The sequence below is a fragment of the Phalacrocorax aristotelis genome, chromosome 10 (assembly GCF_949628215.1).
Source record: "Phalacrocorax aristotelis chromosome 10, bGulAri2.1, whole genome shotgun sequence".
NCBI lineage: Eukaryota > Metazoa > Chordata > Aves > Suliformes > Phalacrocoracidae > Phalacrocorax > Phalacrocorax aristotelis.
In genome coordinates this window covers 26,641,070-26,658,122 of record NC_134285.1, presented here as the reverse complement: position 1 = coordinate 26,658,122, position 17,053 = coordinate 26,641,070, and the positions used below count along the sequence as shown (strand labels likewise).

General features: G+C 42.3%; 1 protein-coding gene across 29 annotated transcripts in view; it reads right to left on the bottom strand.

Annotated features, from left to right (window-relative positions):
• Positions 1-17,053, bottom strand: part of NPRL3 (NPR3 like, GATOR1 complex subunit) — a 47,192-nt gene that overhangs the window by 9,133 nt on the left and 21,006 nt on the right. For all 29 annotated transcript variants that reach the window (XM_075106155.1, XM_075106154.1, XM_075106150.1 and 26 more), the window contains 4 exons: positions 11,128-11,265; positions 10,219-10,375; positions 8,228-8,334; positions 6,818-6,947 (listed from right to left, as the gene is read on the bottom strand). In XM_075106155.1, the coding sequence (XP_074962256.1) occupies positions 6,818-6,947; positions 8,228-8,334; positions 10,219-10,375; positions 11,128-11,265 (532 nt within the window). The remainder of the gene's footprint in view (positions 1-6,817; positions 6,948-8,227; positions 8,335-10,218; positions 10,376-11,127; positions 11,266-17,053) is intronic.

Sequence of the window (17,053 nt, the reverse complement as noted above, 5' to 3'; positions counted from 1 at the left end):
GCCATAATTCATTTTACATGTTTAATAGACAATCTACAGAAGAGGAAGGTTGGCAAAAGATACCAAATACATAGTGTTTTGCTAACATCTGAAATCAGCCTGGAAGAGAGAAGGCTTACTCCAGTGATTATGTTGCTAAAAACCTCCCTTCCAGATGCAGGCCTGGATGGAAAGATGTTTCATATATTTTACTTAAATTCCAACCTGTTGGCACACAGCTATGTCTGATTAGCTAGTTTCACATCAAATGAAAGAGGTCTGCACATTTCACAGCACAAAATAACCCTCAATAGTCCAAGGCAATTCAAGGAGACAGTAAGACAGGCTCTACCAGACCTGCAGAATCTGCCTGGTAGGCCCTGACCTAGACCAGCCTCCACTGGTCACTTCAGAGGTGTCATGAATTATAAAAATAGCCAGTTGCTTTCATTACAGATCTGTGTGCACGCAAAGTCTTCTCCAACGCTCTAATTCTGCATACACACCTTCACCTCGATGCTCTTGTGCAAATATCTAGAAAGCCACCCTTGAGACAGCAGCTATGGCTCAGTGGAAAAAGAAGCCAGGCAAAAGTGGTGTTACAGCTTTACAACTCTAACATTGTACAACTGCCAAATGCCTTTGTGCCATAAGTGGGAGAGCTGGAGACTGGCTGTGACTAACTTGAAAACTAGAGAAAACTGTTCTTCCTTATTGAAGTGAGCCTGAACAATCATCCCTAGATAACAGAGAATGTTGATCGTTGACAGTTATCTATAATAAGCTAGACTTCAGCAGGAATTTGGTACCTCTTAAAATCTAGTCCTAGAAAAAAGCCCAAGCGATGCAGTGTCCTGCACCATGCCCAAAGTGGTGTGCTTTGTGCCTCACGCCACCATTTCCACTTTGTCCTGCCCACACATAAATACCTTTTCTAGGTTTAAACCTATTTATCAATAGCGGCAAGTGTTTTCACAGATAAGGTCTAGCAGAAGCTTTGCTAGTATGTTCTGCTGCTTGACTCTGGACACAAACAGTGAGTTTAGGTCCATTCTCCATCTCCTCCTCTTGGTGGAGGTTACAGGCAGGTTTGCAGGAGAGAAGGCTTCCCTGCAAACCTGTGCTGCTCTGCCTGTTCGAAACTCTCATCCTTCGGAGATACAGCGTTATCTTGGTGCATGGTCTCAGTCTACTTGTCAAACTGGGCTCCTTGCTGAAGCCAAAAAGGGCTGAGATTGGTTTTCCCAGGCAAGGATATATATGCTTCAGTCCCAGAGTGCCTCCACTCAACTCAGTCATCATCTGTCACTGTAGGAAGTCATAGCCAGCCTTTTCTGGCTGAAACACCAGGACTGCGATGGAAATACAAAAGGAAACATTTTTTGCCACTTAATTTAACTAATAATCAACTCTAAATTTCATCCATATTCCTTTCATCCTTCCTGTCTCCACATGCTGCCTCTTTCCAGTCTGCATTGAGGGGTCCTGTCTGCCACAGTATCTGGACCGCTCCCGCTGGCATGGATTAGCCCGTAGCCATCCCCTTTTTCTCCCCATCTCGTGGCACAGCAGGCCCTGGGCGAAGTTAGAGCATACTGTCATGCAAGGCGGCACGGAAAGCGTTGGTAACAATACGCTGCTTTGTGCTTATTGACAAAAGCAGAGAAGACGTATTCGCTTCTGAAAACATGGGCGCTATACATCAGCCCATCTGGGCAGTTGGGGACAGTCAGAAGAAAGCTCAGCCCCAAGCCTTGGCGGGACAAGATCCATCATTCATTATTCTCCCCTCCCTGTGGGAATCAAAGGGAGCATTCGTAAAACTCTTGAGTCACACGTTAAATGAAACACGTTTCCTGTGAGGATTCTTCAAGGCTGTTTCATTCCCAGGCCTAAAAAGCTACAGAAAACACCAAGATCACTGGGACCAGCAACAGGTTCAGAAAAAGGAAGGGAAAAGAGCAACCCAGAAGCACTCAATCCTAGCTTGTTTCTCACTACATGAAGATACACACTCTTAGTTAAAACACAGCTTGTTTTGCCCACCAAAGTATACAGGCCCCCTTTCTCCAGTCTGGATTAACTAGTTATTTGACACACATACTCTTCAAGGACTGACTTGAGAACTAAGTGCTGCCTTGGCTCAGTAGGACAGCACCTTCAAAGTCACTTGGGTAAAGGCATGTTTGCTGTAATATATTACCTTTCTTTACCATTCAAACCATGCTGTTGTATGAGAAACAGATCAGCTATTGAAACTTCTCCCTGTTTTGCAGAAAACAGACTCTGAAGACCCCTATTAATGCAGGACAAAATGTTTATTGTCTCATATTGCCATTTTAGTCATTATGTAACAGCTTTGAATTCTCACTTTTCTAAGAGAACTTAACCATTCTCTCCATTTAGGCCTAGAAAGCCATATTTAACTTGCAACACTGAAAACCCCTGGTTTTATATCTAGTCCAACTGAATACAAATGCACCTTAATACTACTTCCATACCTCTGCCAACAAAAGCTCCCGTGACTCTTAATGCCTTCCAGACATCCAGCAGAACAGTCCCATTTGCAGCGTGTCTCTCAGAAGACACAACTACCTATTCAGTACGTGCATGCAGCTCTCCTCCCACTCCCATCCCCTGACACACGCGCTCATTTTCCACCGAGCTGTTACACAAAGCACAGCACATTTTCTGGATGCATAAGGCAGAGGCCTCATCTACCAGTGCCTTACTCCCAACAGGATGGCCAGAGTTATTAAAATAAAGGTGAAAAATTAAACATATTTTGTTCAGCAGCAGCTGTCATACTTTCCCATCTGTTTTTTTTTTCTGCAGTTACCCTAGCCCCATCAATGGAGAGTTGGATAACTACAGTAATAACAACAATGTTCATTATGATAAAGAGCTACTGTAGTGAAGGGATGCAGGGAGGAAATGGCATGTCTCATTCACCTAGGTACACTCCTGCCTAATGGGTGGAAAGATCCCCCCTGCTAGTCCACGTTTGCTCCTCAAGGGAGGGTAGAGAGATGTTATACCTTCTTCTGAAACAGATGAACTAGCTGAGGCCATACGCAAGGAGGAGGGGAAGCCACGACCATTATCCCGTTCTCTTCGTTTGCAAAGAAACTTAGCTGGGTGAAGAAACTTTGATACGGTATGAAGAAAGCCTTGCACTGAAAAGCATGTTAAATCATCCTCATGCAGCAACCACCGTTCTCCAGCATGTGCCTAATACACATAGTCTGTCAATGAATGTGTGCTAAAGGTTTTAGATCACCAAGCCTTTCTGGGCTTTCACAGGAGGTTATAAAGGGGGTGTGCACCACACTGAACACCACCAGAGCTCCACTCTGGTGTGCTCTGTGCTCACATCAAGGCTGTGCCACACATATGAGAGGGAAGCACAGGGACAGGAACCAACAGTCAGGGGCAGTAGAAGGAAGAACAACTTCTTTGGGGCCAGGGTAGAAGAGATGCAAACTGCTTTTTTCTCAGTAAAAACACTAAAAGGGAAGATGAGTTTCCCTATTGTATCAGCTGACAGGATCTCCTCACTCCGTGGCCGCACCCTGGTAAGATCCAGCACCAACAGCATGAGCTAAACTGGTTGCTGTTCAGGACAGTCCCAGGCTGCATTGGATTGCTGCAAGTCCACATGACACCACACAGCATGGTAGAACTAACATAACTCACGGCCATGAAAAGGGAAAAGTAGTTTCTGCTTTCCTCACTCACATCCCCAGCTGCAGTACCTCCCTCATTCTGCACCAGGCCTGGAGCTTGCTGGGTCTCCCCATGAGCAAATTCCACCTGCTAACCTGGCAGAAAACTAGCGCAGCTGAAACAAGTTAAGTGAATAGAGTCAAGCTGGACAGGAGCCAGTGCTCTAGTGTAAAGCTAAGAGGGAAGGGAGGAAGGCATGTGTGCACACACCTAAGAGTGGAAAGGAAAAACAGAGCCCCCTCTCAGCAGCACCAAGATATCATGAGATCAGCTGTGCTGTAGGCATAGGCACATCCTCACCGCTGCAGCTCCAAGCAAGGCAGGTTAAACACAGCAAAAGGGAACCTAGCATAGAGATGACTATGTGAATACCAAAAACTTTGCAAATTATAAGCAGAAGACCACTGATAGATATACAGCAACCAAAGAGTTCAGTTGCAATATGCTGCTTGTGATCACAGGCAAGAAACCGAATCAAGACGACGGGCTCGAGAAAAATTCCTGCCTCTAGCATAGGGTACACTGAGAGCACTGGCAGCCCTGGCAGACACCCCTCAGTGGACATCTCCCACCTACTTGACAGACAGACACCAAAAGCAGAATGTAGACATGCACACCATCTTTCAAGCCAGTCTTGCCCTTGCTCAGGGTGTTGCAGGTTGTTTGTACCTCCTATCAGCCAAAAACTACCACAGCACCCCAAGTATAAAAATACCAGCATCACATTTTTTCATCGACCCAAAGGAATGGAGCAACTCCATCATATGACAGTAAGCAAACAGAAATAACTTTGTCCTCTTTCAAATCAAGCAGTACAACTTTGTATAAAAACAGGAAGAAGGGCTCTTTAACAGCTTTCCTATTTTGTATCGTGGACTTTAATGCCTTCCATATTCTCTGCCCAACCAGAAGCACATGCCAAAAGGAGGGAGCCAATCCTATGCTTAAGATGAGCATCAAATGGGATGGATGCTATAAGGCTGTAACAGTTTCTGCAGAAAACTCAGCCCTCCCCACAGTATTGACCTCCCAGCACAGATGACCTTCAAAATACCGAGATAGTACAGTCACCATGATGAAAAGCACATGATAATAGGCTCCTACTGAAAATCTTCAAAGTTAAAAAAAACCACATTCCCTCTTCCTTTGTACACAAAGAACAAAGTTACAGTGAAAGGTCAAAACTTTGTTAATTTTTTCGAAGGCAAAGCAAATACAATTTGACAGTATTTACAGTTCAGAGTACAGCATCTTTTGTTGCTGCAGTGGAACAAAAGCCCACCTATATTTCATCAGATTAATTGCTCTATGGACAAGATCTCTGTTAATTACAATTGGAGCCTGACCACCTCAGGATAGGGATGGGATTCATCTCTTTTAAAAGGCCAGTTCCTAACAAACCAATGATTTACCCATGTGGAATTCTTTGTATTAAAGTAGAAGAAAATACTTTTCCTACATTAATGGACTGATATGAAAACATCTAAAAACCCTCTCTAGTCTAAACTCCCCCAAGAACTGTCACGCCTAGCTTTATCAACAAGAATCTTGCCATGACTCACAACAGCCCACCAGCATGGTCTGCTTTATCTTTACATGTCTTGCCTGTGTGGCCCTGAGTCTTCTGCAATAAGAGTTATCAACCCCCTTTTCAGACAGCAGAAGGCACTTCCGTAGCTTTTCACAGCATCATCCTTCATCCTGCCAGACACGCTGAAGGGATGATGAAAACAAGCCATGCTGGTGACCTTTAGGGCCCCACCACAGACAGGTGAGCATCAAAGAGGAGATGTACACTCCAAAAGAACCATTTTATCACTCCAACAGCTCTGGCAAACATTGATCACTCACTGTTGTTTCAAGGCATAACTTCAGCAGTAAGTGGCAGACCTTATTTGTGTATTTTAAAGAAAAGTAGGATGTCTGAGAACAACCAAAGTATTGAAGAAGTATTAAAGCAAGTAAATAATTTTAAAAGGGGTACTGAGAATAAGAATGCCTCCTGAAGCTACCGCTGCTAGAATAAAGTTATTGCTATTAATTCAGCTTCAATTTTCAGGACACAGATTTGCCTGTAACTATAATGAAGTACTGACAAAATGGTAGTCGGGGATCCTCCCCTGCCTCCCAAGGTGACAGCTGACCAGTACATACTATCAGGATTAGATGATACATCATCAGTTATCTTTATCTCCGATCATAATCTCTGCCAACCTGTAATTACAACAAATTCCTCTCTCACAATTGTGCCTATGTGCGCAATCGATGTTAGTCTTCCAGATATTTGAACAGTGGCTAGGTTCATACAGCCAGCAAGTCATCAAAGTATGAAGGCTAGCAAACAACACTACAAGAAATCAGCTGAAGAAATCTGCCGATGCTCCCTTTGCTGCAATGAGCTGTGTCCAGAGGTCCAAGCTTCTTCATCTGGAAATACAAGTGTCAGTGAAGAGACTTCATGTTATTGAGCTTTTTCTTGCATTTCACCAGCTCCCAGAAATGCCACAAGCCACGGTGTATGTGTAAGCAAAACAACAGCACACAAATCCAAAATCCCTACATTATTATCCCAAATCTGAGTGTTAAAATGCTAATGCTGTAACATATGGACTCCTGTTGACTAGATGCTGAGTCTACTTTCTGAAACAGCCGTCAAACAATTCCATGAAACTGGAATCAAAAGCTATGAGAATAGACAGTTTGCTTTTATAACCAGATCGTGAACTTAAGGCAGATGGAGTATAATAAAATTAAATGTGACTGTCAGGAATCCGCAGACTTGCACTCAGTCCTACTAATTTATGACAGTTTTCAGCAGACCAAATGGAGTTTCAGTTTTCCCTACTATATCACTCAAGGAAAAGGAACATTCTGATTTTTCTTTTAGAATTGTGCTTTGCTAGCCCAGAGCATCCACAGACCTTCATCTTGAACATCCTCACAGCTTTTTGGCATGTGGATATGGAACAACAAATCATATGGCTGGAGACACAGTAATCGGCAACTTCTAAACCTGCAACAGCAGGTTCCTGACTAGGTACTCCAAAAGCAACACCATTCCTTGTTCTCATTAGCCGGAGAACGAGGAGCTCTGGTATAGTCCCCATCTCACCTCCTGAACAGGTGGTGCGAGCGGATTCTTGAACTCTGAGAGTGACACTGGGAGGGAGAACTTGGAAAGCATCGACGGCAGGTTGTGGCCCCGGAACTGACAAGAAAACGCATCTGCTAATGGAGAATAACTACAGAAAAGAGGTAAAGGCAGAAATCAGTTTTATATTGCTGGTCAGTGTAACATTTATCCTTTTAAGCATTACAGAAGTGCCAATTCCCAAATGAAATATTCTCTGTCATATAGAGAAACAGTAAGGATAGTTTATGGCATGTTGCATCCTGCAAAAGTAAGCAAGAAGCATATGCTCTTTCATCTTGGCATTACATTCAGCTCCAGTACATTATTCGAGGTGTGGAGGGAATCCAGAGGAGAAAAATAAAAACTATAAGAAGTCCAGACCTGCACAGTCTCCGACCAGGGATTGGGCAGTCAAGAGAAGACAGGGATGGGCAGGATGTATATACAATCTTTTGAATATGCAAAATACAGCTGCAGATGTGACTGTTCTCCCTGACTATGCTGAGAGGACAAGCAATATGCCTGATCAGAAGTAGGGAGAGTCAAGTTAAATATTAGGAAAACTGTCTGTCTTAAGATTTCTGTCTACAAAAGTCTTCAAGAACAGCACTGCCATATACGACATAGGCACAGTTGCTCCTGAATGACCTCAAGGTCCCTTCCAGCCCTATTTTTATACTTCTACCACAGAAGTTTTGATTTAAAACTATTTTCCTATAACTGAGTTCCAACATAGATTCTAAAACCATCTCAAAATCCAACACAGAAAGGGTTGCCAATCTTCAGTAGTGCAAAAACACCCATCGCTGCCTCCACATCTTCCTTGCATTGCTGCTGCCTGCTCTCAAAATGGCCGCATTGCATTCTGTCTGCGAGAAGGCGATCAGTGTAAAATGCCACCACATGAAACAATACAATAGTGATAGCAACACTACCCTGATTTCCTACTTTTGAAGACTTTCAGGTGTTGCTGTGTGCCATGTACACAGATCATCCTATGAAACACTCGTTTATTTAACTTAATCATAAAGTATTTTGTTTTGTAAATGTTTCCCTATTGCTTCAGGTTCGTACAGCCTTTCTGATACGGACATTCAGTGATGAGCATACTAAAAATACTAAAAGGAGCTTCACGGGTTAAATATTGCTTCCAAGGCCCACATCACTGCAGAAACATATTGATCTGCTATGATGCTCCTCCCTACCACACACAAACTCCTATATGGCTTTGCAAGCTCAGGCACATGTAACAGTTTGTGTTCTGTACAGTCTCAACAAATTCGTACGTGAAGAAAGGTCCTACCCTGTATCCAGTAAGACAGGGAAGGAAAGCACATCGGCACTTCTCACCACTTTTTTGCTACAGTCAATCATTTTCCTTCTACTTACAGACAGACACTGGCATTTGGAGAAAGCATGTAGACATTGTTTTCACACAGAGGATAAATAATAATTGCTTTTCCCCAGTAAACGAGATGTGCAGCAAGCTGGAAAACCTGCATTGAGAAAACAAGGAAATATTAGGAGAGCAAAAGAGCAAAACTCAAACTCTCAGCAAGAGTTCCATGCAATGACAGAAAAGTCTTGTCTGAGCTGAAATTAGAGGAAAATGTTCCATCCTTTCACCCTGCCTTCAGAATAAATTCAGCGTTTAATATAACATGTGGCACATCAAAAGGCATTTGACAAGGTTATGAATTTCCAGAGGTTCACTTCACATTTTTAAGCAACTTAGTATTTCCTGCCTTAACAGAATTTCTTCAAACTGTATCAACAGAAGTTTAGCTACTTTTCAAGCCCCCAAAACTTATTTTTGTTTATTCACAAAAATGCATTAAGTGTTATACATGAAAAATAAAACAAAAGAATCAGCCTCTACTATGACACAAACATAAAGGAAACCAACACTGCCTTTTTAATGCACTGAGATATTTCAGTAATGAGTTACACAAAGTATTTTAATGTGTTAAACAAGTCGGTGGTTGTTAATGGCTGTGGAAGAGCCACACAAATAGCATCTATGAGACATAAAATCCAGCCTCTATCATTAGATGCATTTAACTTTGCTTTTTTGTGGAGAACAAAACTACAGAAGCAGTAGGGAATTTCCAGAGTTCATCCCATAGCTATATAATGCCAAGTAACACTACAGACCACTGTAAGCAGACCTGGGAATTTTATTATGAAACAGGACCTTTCCCTTCAAATAAGACAAGGTGCAGACCTATGATCAGGTGCATCTGAGATGACAAGCTGTGTTCTTCTCCCCTGTTGCACAGAGTATAGATCGCATCCCCAGGTCTGAATCAACCCTTAGAAGCATGGAGTAGCTCTCCCCTCTCCCCTATCATCTAATATAATCATCAGGCCCGGCAAGGAAAGGGCCTCAATGACCACAATCATCCACAGTGGTCTCTCAGTGGCCTTGTGTCTCATGTGATTGCCAGAGTCTCTTTCCCTCCACTGGCACAAACTTCCCTTTCCAAGGGCTTGTCACATCACCTTGAGCAATTCAGATTTAAAATCTGGTTGTCAGTACTGGAAAGACATTCAGAAAGAGCTTCTGGCTTGGAGAGACTGGCTCAAAATTTTGGACCAAGCCTACACTAGAGCTTCTTCCTGGGACTTTGCAAAATCTGTGCACTAATGTACTAAAAGAAATCGATAGGTAGGTTTGCACAGGCTTTAAGAGCTCTTTAGTAGGAAAGATCTTGGCAGATCCAGATAAAGCAGCAGCATTTGGCCGTGGCAGCTGAAAGCTCTTACTTGCATTTTGGATGCATCCATTTGCACAGACATCAACACGGCAGACCACTGTGGCATAGGTCAAGAGTACTATTTGTTCTGCTTTTAACTACCTAAAGGGAAGGGACAGAGAAGACAGATCCACTCTTCTCAGAGGGGCACAGGGATGGGATGAAGGCAACACACACAAGGTGGAGGATGGGAAATCCCTGTTAGATATGAAGGAATTTTTTCACTTTTTTGATGCTGGTCGAATGCTGGACCAGGGCCCAGAAAGGCTGTGGGGTCTTCATCCCTGGAGGTATTAGGATTTCAAACTGACATGTTCCTGAGCAGCCTGCTTTAATAGACTTGCTTGGAGCAGCGGTGTAGACTAGAGACCTCCAGATGCCCCTGCTACCCCACAGCAATCTGTCATTCAGATGTGGCTGCAGGACTGTCAAGCACCGTTGCTGCATCACTGCTCTTTGTTCTCTCCAACCTTTCCCCACGCCCTAAGGCTCACGCTTTCTCTGTGCACTCTGCTCACACTGAGAGAACTGATGTGCTCATGTACACAGAAACCCACTGGCACACAGAAAGAAAATGCCTCATGAATTAAAAGAATTTCAGCTGCCACTGACAGTTCCCTGTACCTGCAGCAATGCCAAGTCAGCATCTTGAGCCAGTTGCTGCAAATTCTTCACAGCAGAGGTAGTTTTAATTACTCTCACCAAGGCAGGAGAGCAGTCCAACGGGAGCTCATTAAGCAATGACTTCTCATCATTTAACAGTAATAAGGCATGGTAAGGCCTGCAGAAAAAAAGGAATACATTTGCACAGTACACTGCAACTTTTCCTGAAGGCTTAGTTATTCCCAGACCACGACACCTGGGGTCAATCTGTTGGGAAAAAGGAACTTCCAATATCATCCTTTTGCTGTGCGTGGGTTCAGAATAAGCTTATTTTTATGTCACAAGACACAATGCTCCCCATAAAAAGAGGACAGAGGGCTATATGGTAACTAGATGGCCTGGTGACTAGCAAAAAAATAACTGTGCTGTGCTGGCATACAATTAAGCCTGGAGAACTAGCCTGAAAAATGCTCATCTGCATTGCTGGAATACAGAATGGAGTTAGAAAAAAGGAAGAAGACAAGAATTAGTTACTTTTGCAGGTAAAAAGCTGTAAACATGGAGAACAGGCAATAAGATATCATGGGGCCTGAGCTCTTTTCTTCTAAAAGCAAAATTATTTTGGGGTCAACAGATTAAAATGAATATGCGATTCCTCTGATTGGAAACAGTGCAGACCTCTCTTGCAGCATCACCTCAGTATAGCCACCTAATGTTAATGTAAACGCTGTGGCTTCATGTTGCTATGTATCCAGCAGCTTCATGGTACCTCGGCATCAGCTTCAGGAAGTCCTGTCTCAACCCATGCCCCCCCTACTATAGCTCAGTGTCACATCACCCCCTAGCCATTCCAGCACAGACTTTTGCAGCACCACACTTGGAACTGGAGGGACGACCAGCCACACTCTGAAGGACAGAGCTTGCTCTTACCTGATAGATTTCAGGCTTCTCTCAATTGCTTCAGGGGGTATAAAGTTTGTGGCAACATAATGGATTTTATGAGGCAGGCAAAAACTCACTTCCAGCCAGTTGTTGATATGTAAACGGACTACCCCTGTTGTGCAGAGACTGAAATAGGAAGAAAATAAATACATACAATATTTACCATGTATAACAAATGAAAATACGGGTCCAGATTCACCCCTGCACAGGAACCACATCAGGACAAGAAAAGACTGAATGTACCCTGTCTATTCCCAGACTGGCTGAGGACCGGCTGATTCCTAGCTGCAAGGCCTTCCTTAACTTGTACTTAGAGAGCGTTTATCCCCTACGAGGCTTGGGGGGAATTTGAAAGACTTCACCCCACTGATCTTCCGCTCCCTCTGCTCTTAACATTGCAGCAGTATCTCAAGTTAAAAGAGTTTCTTGAAAATCTGCTGCAAGACACTGGAAAATTCCCTAGACCAGAGCTGCAAATGGCAAAGATGAATAGGGTACAATGTTTTCACCTCTAATTTCCATCTTCCTCTCCAAGGAAAAAGAAAAGGAGATGTCTGTACTGGGCAAGGGGTGTTACAAGCAGCACACTTCCACAGTAACAGATTCCTTCAGTTCTGCATAGATTTTGTTTCCTACTAACCTGCTCCTGCTTGTCACATGAAATCACGAAAGTGCTTGTTAAATGGTTTCTTCATTCTAGGAAACCACATGGACTAAGCTAAGCCTTTAAGCTGACTTCAGACAACAGGAATGGAGTGGAAATGATGGACATCTCGGGAATGACAATAAAGTCTGACCCTCGTGTTTAGCCTCAAAGCAACTATAAGCTTCTTTTACTGAAAAAACCAGAAAGCTGGGAGATTAGAGCAATGAACGTCATTCAAATAGTGCTGCAGAAGTCTGTAAATCTAGACAACAGATTAAATATACCTAGGTATATTTACTTAAAAAGGGGTCAAGGTACCATAAGAGTAACATACCATGAGGAGCTAAGCTAGCACCACCTTGCAAACCTTCACAATGCTGCCCAGCGCGTAGGCAGGAAACGCTGGCCTGGGAACAGCTTTGCTAGAGGCAGTGGGGCCCAGCACATCTTTTCATGTATACTGTGTTAAGAACACATATAAACTTGCAAATCAATCTTAAGCAACAGCTAATCTTGTCTATACTAGAGAGCTGAATTTCTCAGCATGTCCTTTGGTTTTAAACTTTGTTCCAAAAGAATTTTTTTTTTTTGGCCTACAATGAAAAATCAAAGTTTGCACTCTGAAAATTCCAGTCTGAATTTTGAATTCAAGTGTGTTGAGACTCGCAATATGACTTTTATGTCATTAACGCCCACGAATTTCCCCTCTACACAAAACAGATTTAAAAACATGCCAGGAACAGGCCGGGAGCAAATATATGTCTTGGAAACTCTTTATGTGGTGATTTAAACATTTATACCTAGCATTCAATTGTAGGCCACAAACTAACATGCTCTTTTTCAAGTTCATCTGGTTGTATACAGGGTTTAGAGAGGCCTGAAATTTCAGCTTGAAAACAAAAACATTGGGTAGCTTTGGCTGCCGGTATAACTATTCACCAAACCACAACAGAGCTGTGTGAGAGCAAACATGATCCCGTCCTGCCTCGTGCATGATCAGACTCATTAGGGAAAATCTCACAGCAGACAATACTTTTCAAAAGCAGAGGCCGTGGTTTTGCTCTCAAATCTTGCACTGACCTCTGAAAAATATCGATTTTTGAAGCTGCAAATGGAGCAGATAAAAGGAACTGAAAGGATTAATCCACTGTCTCTCTGGTGCTGCCACCTCACATCTGATCGGAGGCTCCACACCCTGAAGGAACATGCAAAGCACAGCAAACACCTCCGTTTTTCTTGAATTAAATGCTGCAACTCCAGTAACACTGCTTATCCCACCAGACATACACCAACTGACAGATAAAGCTGGATCCTCTCAAAATAGATCAAGATAAAGGGCACCCTGAAGCAGTAGCTATCCACACCATCTACCAGGCCAAATACTCACACGAGAAAACATTACAGTAAATGAGCAGGACAAGTACGTGAAGAGACTACCTGAAAGCTATTGGGGTTGTTAAAACACATTACTGAAAAGAAGCAGATACATGAAAACATTAAACACTTGCAGGGATATTTTCCCTGCATAGTTTAACATTCAGGAAATAGAAAAAAATACAGTTGGTTCCTTTCATTCCTTGGTCCAAGTGCACCAAGGCAGAAGCTTTAATCACATAATTACACTCTCCACAGCATAATTTTGTCTACAGTGCACTATACAACAAGACGCTAGAATTAAAGACAACAAGAAAATCAGATTTTCATTTCTGATCTGGATCTTAATTTCATTCTTTTACATTTACATTCAATTGTACAATTTCAAGAGTTCATTATAGCTTTATGTACATGATTTCTCCTTCACTTCCCCCTCCTTGGATGGCAAATAATTTAAGCCTGTAATAATTTGACACGGAATAAGCTGCATCACCTAGCAGCACTCTATGTGACAGCCCTTAGCCAGCCAACAGAGTTAAACAATTTCACCAATATATACACAAAGATTCATGCAACATGAAATATAGTCAAGTCAGAGAAGTGAAGTTTGGATCTACATTTGCCTTCATTTTTACAGATTCCCCATGAAGTCTTCTGTTTAGCAAGCTTTTTACTGTGAGCCTCACAAATCTCCATCAGCTGGCCTCTTTGGCTGGGGACCAGCAGACTCTGAAGCCACCTTCTTTTAGGGGTAGAAGCAGAACGGCAAAAACCAGCAACAGAAGAGAATACCAAGAAAACAAGTTTCCAAAGTCACATTAGGGAGTCACCTAGCTCCAATTCTACTTTATTCTTCTTAACCAACTAAAATCGTGGAGCAAACAGTCCAGGAAGCTGCAGGACTGCGGGAAGGTGAGAACACTGCATCCGCTGCATTGTACACCATGAACCTCAGGGACACAGTTTAAGTGGCCCCTGACAGGAAACCTGGAACTGCACAAAGCATTCAAAGGTGCAGTAGGAACACCAGGAGTTTACAGAAGGCTCTCTCTTATTCTTTGCTCCTTTCCTAACTACTCCTCACATTTTATGTGGATTTTTTGCAGTGTTACTGCAACCTGAGCTTTTTCACTGAGGTGATTTCTTCACTGAACTATCTGCCGTAATTCCAAAAGCTCTTTTCAGAGAAGTTATGTACTATATAAGGGCTGTCTGGCCTTACACGCATTACTTTACATCTATCTATGCTGAATTTCATCTGCTGTCTTATCAGACAGTTAACTGGTATCCAGAGACCTTGCTGCAACTGTTCCTTTTTCCCACAGACTTCAAGAGTAACTGGGCAAAAATAGCTTCATTCCCCATACTCTAACTGGCTATTAAATCCTCAAAGACATTCCATTTTATCCCATGAAAACTTAGTTTCAACACTTTTTTTAAACATCTATGGTTAGATAATATGTGATGAGCGATACTGAGGGATACATGGTGAGGGATGACGATACTGAGGGGGGATATCATAGTCTAAAACTGAGACAGGGAGAGTAAATAGGAAAAAGCTGTTTAACATCTCTCCATCATAAGACCTGTGAGACATCTCATGATACTAGAAGGGGCAAAGTTCAAGAGAAATCGAAAGAAACACAGAAACTAGTTAAGCCATGGACCTCCTTATCAGAGGATGTTGTGGTTGCTAAATATTTACTCTGGCTCACAGGATCATGGACTAATTCCGGGAAGTGAGATCAGCTGAAGGCTGTTGAATATACAGAAACCACCTCCAGAGCTGCAGGAAGCTGGGGAACATTTCTGGGAATATCACTGCTCTTTTGCTCTATTCTGCTCTGCCCTGAACAGCGACTGTGAGCTACTGCCCCAAAATGGGAACCCAAAAGTTATCCAGTATCCCACAGAACTGCAGCCCTTTTTCCCCCCATAATTATTGGCAAAAGAAAGACAATCCCACCTCATATTTTGTAAGAAAGTTATGAATTTTTACAGACACACACCTTGCTTTATATCTATCCTATTTATATCAAAGATTAATAGGATGTTTTCTAGTCTGGTTGAGGTCAGCTTGTAGCTTTGGAGTTCATTTATTTTTGCTAGAGGCTGTGACTACACTAGAGCTTTGAAATGGTTTCACGTTTCCTTGTAAAGGACACATTGACCATCCTTTGGTCAAATAACTGTAGCTGGTTTATATTTTACAGTACAGCCACAAAAATCACATCTAATAATTCATTAAATCTCACATAATTATTCCACTTCTCCCTGAGCTGCTGAGATAGGCTGGATCTACCATTCAGTTCAAATCCCGCTAGGCTAAAAATGTATAAAGGCTCTTCGTGTATTAAAAAGAAGAAACAATCAATCCAATCCTCCCCAAAAACTTCCCCATACTTTCACTTCTATTCCAATATAAAGCTAAGAGAGTTTGCTAAAAACAGCCAGGCAGTTAGCTAGTATGAAGCTAACATATTATCTGCAGTTGCAGATAAAACTTGGTGAAAGCTGTCTTAATTCCCTAAATTCAACACTGGCTTAAAAGAGACAGCCATTGTAACACTGGTAAATTTGTTAGCACTGGAGGTACTGGCAACTGAACTGTCTTGGTCCTAAAGCCATTGCTTTTTGTTCCACACCAATGATGGAGTTTGGGGACAAGATGAAGACTCTCAAATCTATTTTCTGAAATAATAAAGAAGAAATATTCTAGTTCTCTCCAGTAGAGTCAAAAAAGGTCCCAGGAACTAGATGTTGATTACCTCTAAACTGTCAGTTTAATAATATTCCATTACTACAGCAGCAATAGCGTTACAGTCAAGATGACCTGGCTATTGATTCCTGCTTCATAAAATACAGGCATTTCATTCAAAATGCAAGGAAATTTTGAACTATAAAAAGATTCATACAGTTGTGGCTTTGTAAAAAGCAACTTTCTAAAAGGACATGTTGGGTCTTGCCTGAAATACCTCAGCACCATCTACAGGAAACCAAGGGCTAGACAGCACCTCTAGAGCAACCATGATAATTCAAGAGGCTTTTGACTGGAATTACAGAAATCAACAGACACTAGGAAATGCTGGCTTGAGTGAATCTCATATGGAAAGCTGGGTTCCCATCTGCAATTCAAAGTGCTCTCTCCACTTTACTATGCCGTGCCCCTATGCCAAAGGCTATGCCAGAAATCTCTGTAAATTTAGAACCGCACATTGTCGCTGCATGCATCTGAAGACTTACCATTCCCAGCAGTCTTTTCTCCTCTAAAAGAAACAGACCAAATCTTTCTATTCCTGTTAGGTCATTCTCACTGCTCTACCATCTCTAGGTAGCCCAAATCCTTCTTGAAATGTGGTGCCCAAAACTGGATACAATATTCATTACAGCAGGGGCTTTACAATCCTGAGCAGGACTGTTTCCCATCTTACAGACAAGACTTTCATTTTATGCGTTCTTGTCTATTTGCTTTTTCTGCAACCCCATTTCACTTGTGACTAACTGTCATTTCATAGAAGACCACACAGGCTTCACTCCAGATCTGTTGCCACACAGGTTCTTCATCTTGGAGTTGCAGAATAAAATCCTATGTCTAGACAATTTCTTCTACCTTACCAAAAATAATTTTAATTCTATGCCTGCCTGGCAAGGTGCTGCATGCCCTCTCAGCTGATCTGACTGCAGGTATAATAAGCATACTTCCTATTCTCTCATATGAAGCATTAATAGAAAAATACTGCAGAACACCCCTGATCACCTAGCCAGCCAACAACACTGTTAACTACTCTTCAAATAGAGCTTTCCAATCCAATGCACGGACATTTTATATTTTTACCAACACCTTATTTCTTACATTTGCTTATGACAATGTCATGCAAAATTGTCAAAATATAA